Source organism: Chinchilla lanigera, unplaced genomic scaffold (genome assembly GCF_000276665.1).
Source record: "Chinchilla lanigera isolate Chin_1 unplaced genomic scaffold, ChiLan1.0 scaffold00110, whole genome shotgun sequence".
NCBI lineage: Eukaryota > Metazoa > Chordata > Mammalia > Rodentia > Chinchillidae > Chinchilla > Chinchilla lanigera.
This window is the reverse complement of record NW_004955511.1, coordinates 457,333-468,017: the sequence shown is the minus strand read 5'-3', so window position 1 is coordinate 468,017 and position 10,685 is coordinate 457,333. Positions and strand designations below refer to the sequence as shown.

Sequence of the window (10,685 nt, the reverse complement as noted above, 5' to 3'; positions counted from 1 at the left end):
ATACAGTTTGGGACAGGGGTGGACACCTACTGGCCCAGTACTCTGGGAGGCTGAGGCAGGAGGACTGTTAGTATGAGCCTTGGTTGGAGAATTTAGCGACTTAGCGAGACCGTGTCTCAAAAATAAATAAAGAAATACATAAATAAATAAATGGCTGAGCAGGTAGCTCAATCACTCACACACACGCACACACACACACAATTTTAAAAAATGAATAAATAAGGAAGAATAGCTTGTGAAATGGGAAACATCATTGTGACCATTCTTGGAAACTATTACCTGTCACCAATGTCGAGTGCCCCCCCCCCACATTAGTCCGCAGGGAGACCACTTAGCCTTGTGGCTGCAAAGTGACTCCAGTGAAACCTCCTAGTGTGAAAGGGACAGAAATTGTCCACAGAGATATGGACACCTTTGTACAACTAGATTTGCTTTATTTCTCCAACAACCCATGGCCTTACCAATGCCTTATTCATCATGGCGTTGCCTCACACAGCGTGGGTCTGTGCCGGTCGCTACTCTCTCAGGGAAGGCGCACTGGTAGTGGCCGCATCCCCTCTCGGCCCTCACTCGTTCCACCGTGCACATCCATCCCCCGGAGCCACACAATGAAGCCCTTCCTCATTTCTGCACCTCAGCGTGTGTCCTACAGAATGAATCTTCATGGGGAGAATTCATCTTAAATGAGTCTGTTTGGGTGGGAGCCTCTCATTCCACTGGACATGCTGTATGAAGAGAAAATCTGGACACACAAGAAACAGCAGAGATGAACACACAGAAAGGGCTACGGGAAGACGCAGGAGGGATGCGGTCAGAAATAAGCGTGTGGATGGTAACTAAAATCTCAAGAGCAGTTACAGAAAGGATGATTGCAGCGATCTGCGTTTTCATATGCATGCAGTTTTCAGATATCCACTCTTAATTTCCTCCTTTCTTATATTTTGTAATTTTATATTAAGGTCCCATTACAAAGTCAATTTATGATACAGTCTTTGGATACAGAATATTGAGGAAAGAGTAGAATTTGAGCTAGAAGAAACACTTGCACTGAAAGTAACACTGTCCAGAATGTTTAGGATGTAGTCTTCATTCTGGGAAAAATAAAATGAGCCTATTTTGTAAAAGGAGCTTTCTAAGTGGGAAAACAAATATATATATATATTATATATATATACTAATCTAATATATATATTAGAAGGGAAAGAAATTGAATTTTCCATTCATCTCTTAACATCAGGGGAAAAATCAGCTTTCTGTATTTTCTGAAATCCTGAGAACAGAAGTGTATAAAATACGCATCTTCTTCACCTCAAGTTTTTCTACTAGTTTATGTCAAAAAGTGGCATTCTAGACTTAAACTGGAGAGCAAATGTAAAAGAAAATAATTAATTAACATTCAAAACAAAAATCAAATTAAGGAGGACGTAAGCAGGTATGTGAAAATACCGAAAAAACAAACATGAAAATAACAATTAGCCTTACCCGTGTAGGAGCGGTGTGAGCAAATACAAGACAGACTCAGCTTTGGAGGCTGGTGAGCTCCGGCATGTGCAAAATGTGCTTTAAAAAATGCTGCGTACTGACTGTACATATTTGTGGGTAGAGTGTGATGCTAAATGACAAACTTGTAATCTGCAGTGATGAAATCCAATTAGCGTAACCATTCACCTCGAAGCTTTATCCTTACTTTGTGATAGGAACATTCACAATCCTCTCCTCTAGCTCTTCTTAAAGATACAGTAAAATAATTATAGTCATCTACCTTTGCAACAGAACGCTACAACCTATTCCTCCCATCTACCTGTAATTTTGCTTTCGCATCTTTCCATATTAATTCTTCCACCCAGTATTGAGCCGTACCGTGAAATTCTACATTGGCTCACAAAGTACTTGCTTCCTTTCCAAGCGATTTTGATGATGCCACATTTTCCTAATGGCAGCCCTCATTTCCAGGTTTCTTAAGGTGTAAATCAGAGGGTTGAACAAAGGGGCAATGATGGTATAGAAAAGAGCAAATACTTTGTCTTCAGGGAACGTTCTGCTTGGTCTGATGTAAATGAAGAGTACGGGCACGAAGAACAACACCACAACAGTTACGTGGCAACTGCATGTAGAGAAAGCTTTGGACCGGCTCTCAGCAGGGTAAGCCCTAATGGTGTGCAGTATCAGAAGGTAAGACACCATCAGAATCACAAAAGTCACCAAGGCAATCAGACCCGAATTAACAGTGACTAAGAGACCAACATTGTGTGTGTCCGTGCAAGCCAATTTCAGCAAAGGGTACACATCGCAGAAGTAGTGATCTATCTCATTGGGCCCACAGAACGGTAAGAAGATGGTGAGAAGGAACTGACTGGCAGAGTGCAGGAAGCCCCCAGTGCAACACGCTACGATGATGGAGGTGCACCTTTGCCTGCTCATGATGACAGTGTAGTGCAGTGGCCTGCAGATGGCCACATAGCGGTCATAGGCCATCCCCGTGAGGATGAAGATCTCAATGCCTCCAAGGAAGTGAATGAGAAAGAGCTGCACCATGCAGTTATTGTAAGAAATAATCTTTCTTTCTGACAGTAAGTCAGCCATTAGCTTGGGTGTCACTGTGGATGTATAACAAAGGTCACAGAGCGACAGATTACTGAGGAAGAAGTACATGGGTTGGCCAATTAGCTGTGTGCATGTGATAGAAATTATTACGAGCACATTTCCCAGCCAAATAGCAACATAGCAAAATAAAAATAATACAAAGCAGAGGAGTTCCATCTCCTTATTTTGAGAAAATCCCAGTAGAATAAACACAGTGACATTATTTCTATTTCTCATGGTCTGGGACAGTAAAAACACATTAACAGCCACCTGAAAAGACAAAAGTTTAAGTTAATGCCATGAATTTTATGAAGAATGTTGATAATGAAACTTAGTATGAAACTAACTTTAATGGACAAGATTCCAAAGTTTCAAAAAAGGAAAATCATAGATTGAATAAAACAATGTGTTTTTTGGGGTGTCTTTTCCAGTTAGTCTCATGATAATTCCATAAGCTGTCTTTTCAGGACATTGTGTCTAAACTTGACATTCAATCAAACAATTCAAAAGCTGTTTGATAATTATTATCCATTTGCAATTTTTGCCAATATACAATTAAGTCCATACAAAGAACATACTTTTGGATGACAAACTCACATGCTGTTAAAAATGCAACTGTAAGCATAAATCAATATACATTTCTTGTAAGTGTAAAGTTTATCAATGGTGCAAATTTTAGTTGGTGGAATATACTCAACCTCCAAATCATTGTACAGTGAACTGAAACACAGTTAATATCATCTTATATACATAATATATATGTATAAATCTGTGTATTCCCTACCACTTTGTTTGTAACTCTGTATTGTCTGTACTGTGCTTGTGATATGTTGTAAAATGTTGTACGTCTGTTAATGTTTCCCTCCTTTTATCTTTAAAATAAAAAAAATCTGTGTATATATGAGGAAAGTAAAAAAAAAATTCTCAGTAAGAAATCCAACCAAGTGATTTAAGTGTTTTTCTTTCACCTTGCATGCAATTTTGATAGTAAAATGCTAATATCGCATAATTATCTTTATTTCCGTATCCAATGAAATCATATTTATGTACTTAAGTGAACCACATAGTAACACAGTAATTAAAAATAAAGCAAATGTATAAAACCAGTTTTACCTAGATTGTTGCACTTGTGGTTAATATGTGATATTTAAAACATCTACTTTTTTTCTGTCAATTTAATCAGAGCCTTCATTTCTGCTTTGCATCCAGAGAAAGCAATATTTCACAAATGTAAAACTGAACTGACTTTGCCAATAAAAATAAATATGCAGATCCTTGAACTCTCATTTAAAAAATCAGAAGTAGAAATCAGAATTTTCTGAGTTGAGAGTCAGAGTTCAATCGCAAAAGCTTGAGAAAGTAACAGTATTCAATATAAAAATCCTTATTTTACTCACATTTATCTTATTCTTCTATTTTTACTAATCAGAATCATCCAAAGTTGGACTTCCATCACTAAAGACATTATAATACGGATTTGTAAATTTTTCAAATGGGATGATAAATTAAGCTGTTTTCTAAGACTAGGAAAACATTGACATAAGCAAAATCTCCATGTTGAGCCTGCTTCTTTCTCCTTTAAATTTGAGCTGTTTATAAAGAGTCATCTACAGCTCGTGTGCTTTCATAGAAACAAAGAATCTGTAGTTCTCAGGCTCCAGTGATGCTGTAAGAGCCGTAAAAATGGAGGTTGGAAAGGGGGAGCTCCTGGTTTCTTTTGGAATCGTAGTTCACAGCAGGACCTTGCATTTACTTATTCTGCGTTTCAAGCTGTAAAATAATGACTCTAGTCCTGGTGATTTATAGGCAACTTTTCAGATAAAATTTTGCATCACTTTATCCTTGCAAAATAAAAACTTTTGTGCACACTATTGACATGTTGAGGAAAAACTACTTGGATTTGTACAATAGCTTTGGTCAGAGTAAGTACTGATGTCGGGAATCTACTTGACTATATTTAGCACTCACAAGTCCAATACTTTTTGCATTATCTTAGAATTCCAGCATCCTCTTGTGCCTAATGTTTTTGAAAACTCCTTGTAGGTATTAACTTTTAAAATCCTCACAGTAACTCTAACAAGTAAATATTAGTAAATCCATTTTATAAAAGAGGACGCTGAATCATAGAGATATTAAGTAGTTCTCCAAAGCCATCTATCAAGAAATTAGAATACTCAAGAACTGAAGAACGTATACCTCAGTTGACAATGCACTTAAAATTCTATCCATTGGGGACAAATTTTAATATATAATATGTAAGAAAATATTTGATACTATTGATACTTAGAATAAAGGCCTCAATGACTGAAAAAAATTTCAGTTCCTAATCTAGTCTACAGTAAACTCTATACATACTTAATTTCCAAGATAATAATTAAACACTTAATGGAGAAAGAACTGTCTTTCAGTCTACCTAGAAATCCTGAGCATGCATGCACAAATTTAATATTTTTCTGGTACTGGGCATCAAACTCAGGACTTTGTGTTTGCCGGACAGGCACTGTGCCGCTGAGCTATCTCTCAGCCCACAAATTTAATTTTCAATTCGAACCCATCTCTCAGATCCTTGTGACTTTTGTCATATGACCATTATTTTCAAGTCATAGAAATGTTGATAACTACATTGCTAATGAGAACAACTCTGTTTAGCTCTGCCGAATTAACTCTCAATTATTAGATAAATCTGTGTGTCAGCACAGCGGAGGGGCTCAACAAATAATTATATTGAATTCCTTTGTTTTGGTTCATCTCTTCTCAAATACTAGGCTACTATTCCCTTAACAATCATTAAATGTTTCCTTACAGATTTGAAGTAAATTACTCAATAGTGGAAATCAGTGTTAAAATAATTACTACAAACAACAGAGCTAAGCAACAATGTAAACAGAGATAAAATAAACAGATACTCAATCTTTTTTGTCTTTTTTGTATCAGAAATCAAACTCAGGACCTTGCCCTTGCCAGGCAAGTGCTGTGCTGCTCAGCTATATCCCTGGCTCAAGTTTTGATATACTTCATGTTTTTATTTAGTGACCTCGCTAGAGTCTTCGGTTAATTTTATTTTTTCTTTGTTTGTTCATTTTTCCAACAGCTAGGGATCAATTATCATGGTAGTTCTTATTCTGAAGATCTTATTTGTTCTTGTAACTTGGGTTTCTTTTTTTTCATTGTTTCTTGATCAGTACCTTATTGACCTTCTACTAAGAGTTCTACACGTGTCTTTTTCTTGCTGATGTTTGCTACCCAAGTGATCTCCAGGTCTCTGTATGTGTGTCATTCTGAAAGGTCACACCGCACTGACAAAGGACCATTCCTTGAGTCTATTGCCACTTGACTCTTAAAATACAATGATCTAGCCAATTCACAGAGATGCCTTCAGTCAAGTTTACGTGACAGTCATCCGTTTTCTAAACAATGAAATGAAAAACAGCTACCACACATGCAGACAGGGTAATGGGAAGGAGGAAATGATTCCTCACAAATCTTCTCAAACCTCAACTGTCGTTAATCCTTTCCTTTCCCTTCATTGATGTTGTGTCCTCCTTACCTCATCAAATTTCTGATATTTCTACTGTTCAGATTATTTTGCTTCTGGGTTTCCATTTCATTCTGCATAGACCACTAGCTATTTATGGAAAAAAAAGTTTTCTCCTTAGAGACAATTGACACCTCTCATTCAGCCATTGTTTCACACAATGGAAACTGAGATAAACAAGCCAGTAGTTTGAAAGCAATGGAATAATTTAAATATTCAAATGAGTCAAATCACAACCTGTGCTTGCATCATTCAAACTATTTAGAGACTGCCAACTCGCAGATTTACTAAATAAATGATGTGAACGAACTAAACCTCCAGCGTGCAGAAGTCTGCGTGTGTTCTGGAGCCCTGCTGTTTCTTCCTACCCTGCTTGGATTTACCTTCAGAAATGACAAGCTCACCAGTTTCATGACCTCTGATTAGCTACAGTGTGATCTGGCTTATAAATGATACAAAAGCAATAGTCAGCTGTGCCAGTTTAGGAATGTCACTCTTCCTATGTCCTCTGGAGCCCAGATTTAATTACCCTGAACTTTACACAAAGAAAGTTTTGTGATAAAAATAAATTTGATGGAATTTTTTTAAAGGCTATGTTCTTTGCTTCATGCCAACAAATTGAGGAGAGAAGGCTGGATCTAGTTTTTATAGTAGATAATGGCTTTTATTTCCTTCAAAAAGCATATTTGTGTTTTCTGGGAGAATTGAGTGGCTGTTAATTGGGTAGAATTCCAGAGAAGGGGGAAAAACCCTCGTAACCCTTAGTATTCTTTTGTACGGATTTAGAAAACTTCCACCCAAAGGACTTGTAAGAGAACAAGTTTCTTTTAAAAATAGGTTTATCTTTGCCCAAACCTTTATAACTAGGGTCATGCAGTGATTAAGTGGTTCGCTGACATCCAAACTGTTTTTGACAAATGATCCATTCACTCAATCTTCACATTCTTCTCCAGTGCTTTTAGATGTGCCCTTCAGTGATAGATAAAAATACATCTGTCAAATACATCTGACTGTCTCTTAAAGTTTTATATTGATTCACCATTTGCGATGTTTCAAAATTTTGTCAGAAAAAACATTTTTAAAGTATTTGATCAAAAAGAGCATGTTGGTAATGTGTGCTATGAGGTCAAACAAATATGAAGGTGTTATTTTCTCTTTGAAATTCATAGATGAGAATAGGAAAAGGATTAATATTTATAACGCTCAGTCTATTCCTCCCAGAACATGTAGATGTTGTTATATTGCCTTCTTGGTATTAGAGAAGTGATACAATCCAGTACAATACCATTTTTATCAATAACTTGTAAAAACTACAATGGATATAATACTTCTCCAAAATAAATTGATATAATTTGCATTCCATATCAATATTTCCTCCTCATCCTTACCTTTTGTGTTGTCTTACTGTTGAAATCATCTTTTAAGGTTTTATGGCATTTTAAATTTTAAAAATTGTTTTGCAATAGTGCTTGTGTTAATGTTATTTTTCATATGCCTTCTCTATGTTTACATAGAAATATTACTTATCTCTATGCAAAAGATCCCTTGTTCATGTACACTGGTTCCTCTGGAAAAATCTGTCTTTGAAATCTATTCTTCACACTATCTACAAATAATGTATTTTCTCAGTGCATGTATTGGTATGATTTTTATTTTAAAAATTAAAAAAAAACTGACAAAAAAACAATGAAGACAAAATAAAAACAACACAAAAACAACAAAAATGATACATGACCTCAAGACAAAATGATAGGAATTTACAGGGGTTGCCATATGACATACTGTTATTTTCAGTGAAGTTGCTCAGTCCATTAGACATAAGAATGTAAGATTGATCAAACAAGCAAAGACAGTAACAAGTAAAAAAAATTAAAATTAAAATAATTTTTAAAAAACATTGGATGCATGTAGTTTAGTGAGAGGAACAGTCAATGCTTAAAATATTCTTTTTTCTTGACCAATTTTACACGCTTGAATTTGGTAATTAGAATGACTGATCTGAAAACAACATGCAGTATAAGAACCATTGCTGAACTCCTACCATCTTGTATGGTGAAGCTCAGTATGATTTTTAATGTGTGTATATTCCTGTGTTTTTGTCACTCTGACTTTTGCAGAACATAAAGGGAAGATAAGCACATGCAAAAAAGATATATACTTTAGGGAGATTTTTATTTTTAAATCATTTTGCTTGGTACTAATTCTTCCAGAAGAATTACATTAATTTCTTGTGTCTCTATGTCTGGCATTGTTTTGGAATCTCTCAGCGAGGTGGGGGAAATGTGTCACTTTCATAGACATGTGTGATCCCCCCTTTCTTTCACATCTCAAACAAAATTATCTGTGTAATAATTGTCACTATATAGTTAATTTTAGAAAGTCATAATTTTAGCTGGACATCTTATATATTGAAGAAAATAAACCTCGGTAAAAATAAATTAACTTTCAGGTTAGTGTATGTCCTCTTTGTACTTTTTCTAAAGAACGCCAAAATAGTTGTTCAGTCTGCTCTGCAAATTTCAAAGAAAACAAGTATTAAAATTCTGCATCAGAATCAGAATCAATTCTTCTATTTAATAACAGTATCATTCCTTAGCCTACAGTGGGAATGATACCACCCCTTTTTAGTCTTACTAGTGAAATTTTCCTTTAACTAATAATTTTTCAGTTCCTGATCTTTCACATTGATAAATGAATGATTTGCATTCAGTGATTTGAATATGATATGTCATATACAAGTACCAATTACCCTCAATGAGCTAAGCATTATAGGTCATTAACACCAGATAAGGATAACAATGAGCAGAATAAAGATGGAGAAAACAGATTAGAGACAGAGGGAGAGAGAGGTGGGTGGGAAGTGCCTTTATAAAAGAAACAAACTGTTATGTACAAGCACCCACTTCCAAAACGAATGTAAATTTCATATGCTACACACAGGCACTTATAAAATTAAAATTACAATAAAATCTAATAATATTCCTTGGTGCCATCAAATAAGCTTGTGCTGCCTTGTAAAATTGTTCAGCATAAGTGGAACAAAACAATTACGTTTGTCTTCTGAAAATATCTTTTGACACCAAACTTTTCTCAGAGCCTTTTTCATCTCTGCATTTCTCAGGGTATAGATTACGGGATTGAACATTGGTGCGATAATGGTGTAAAATAGAGCAAAGATTTTGTCTTCAGGGTAAGTGGTAGGGGGTCTCAGGTAAGCAAAGATGGAAGGTCCAAAAAATAAAATAACAACAGTGATGTGAGACCCACAGGTCGAGAGGGCTTTGCGTCTTCCCTCAGCCGAGTGATATCTTAATGTGAAGAGTATGATGACATAAGACCCAAACAAGAGAACAAAGGTTACTAAGGCAACCATTCCTGAGTTGGCAACCACAAGTACACCTGTGATGTAGGTATCAATGCATGCAATTTTCAGCAGAGGAAAAATATCACAATAGTAGTGGTCAATTTCACTGGGACCACAGAAGGGCAGCCTGGTTATCAAGAAAAACTGGGAGAAGGAATGGGCAGCCCCACCAGCCCAGGCAGCCACGATAAACAGGTTGCATCTGGTTCTGTTCATGATGATCATGTAATGGAGAGGTTTGCAGATGGCAACGCAGCGGTCAAACGCCATAACCGCAAGGATGAAGATTTCAATTATTCCGAAGAAGTGCATGGCAAAGATCTGTAACATGCAGTTCCTGTAGGAGATGGTCTTTCTTTGTACTAGGAGATCACCAATCAATTTGGGTGTCACACAGGAGGTATAGCAGATGTCCACAGAAGATAAGTGACTGAGAAAATAGTACATTGGCTGATTATAAAGAGAACTACAGCAGACGGAGATGAGAATCAGAAGGTTTCCCACCAAGATGGCCAGGTAGCAAAACAAGAAGAAGATGAAGCAAAATATTTGTGTGTTCTGATCAGAAGAGAGACCCATGAGAATGAATTCCGATATGTTTGTCTGACTTTCCATATATGGTATGCAACGCACAGGTAATTATCTGAGGAAAAGTGAATTTAGATCAGAGCATTTATAATAGGATCACAATCGTGATAGAGACTACCAAAAAGTCACAGAAGCTGCTCAAACAAATCACAGAAGCTCACAGATAAATGAACCTAGGGGCTGGGGATTTAGCTCAGCGGCACAGTGCCTGCCCAGCAAGCGCAAGGTCATGAGTTCAATTCCCAGTATCGGAAAAAAACAAAAAAAAAGATAAATGAACCTATTAATAATATTTCCTTTTCTTCTAATTTCTCTACTAGCTGTGTTTGAAAAACTTCCCAAGCCATTCATCATATTGGTAATACTAAGAATACAATATATTAAATTGTGAAAATGACTGAAAATTGCCATTTCAAAATAAAAGAAGTTCTAGAATTAATATTTAACATGGAGAAATATGAAAAATTCTTAATGTAATGTTGGACATTTATCTAATTTGTACTTTTTAGTTTTATTCTTTGTTCACAGGGTTTTCAGTTTAAGTGATGGGCCCTTCTACCAGTGAGTGACAAAGCAGGTCCCCAAACTGTTTGCAGACATATAATCAGGGAACAT

The 10,685-nt window shown here is 36.1% G+C and overlaps 2 protein-coding genes across 2 annotated transcripts; both read right to left on the bottom strand.

Moving 5' to 3' along the window:
* Positions 1-1,869: 1,869 nt before the first annotated feature.
* On the bottom strand, positions 1,870-2,820 carry LOC102028565 (olfactory receptor 4P4-like). The gene has a single exon (XM_005408192.1). It carries the CDS (start codon positions 2,818-2,820, stop codon positions 1,870-1,872), a length of 951 nt encoding a protein of 316 aa, XP_005408249.1.
* A 6,290-nt stretch (positions 2,821-9,110) lies between these two features.
* Positions 9,111-10,111, bottom strand: LOC102028219 (olfactory receptor 4P4-like). The gene has a single exon (XM_005408191.1). The coding sequence runs from the start codon at positions 10,095-10,097 to the stop codon at positions 9,111-9,113; it is 987 nt and encodes a 328-aa protein (XP_005408248.1). The 5' UTR covers positions 10,098-10,111.
* Positions 10,112-10,685: the final 574 nt, after the last annotated feature.

Excerpts from the sequence above, each read along its gene's own strand:
- LOC102028565 (XM_005408192.1), bottom strand. The coding sequence starts at position 2,820 with ATGAGAAATAGAAATAATGTCACTGTGTTTATTCTACTGGGATTTTCT.
- LOC102028219 (XM_005408191.1), bottom strand. The coding sequence starts at position 10,097 with ATGGAAAGTCAGACAAACATATCGGAATTCATTCTCATGGGTCTCTCT.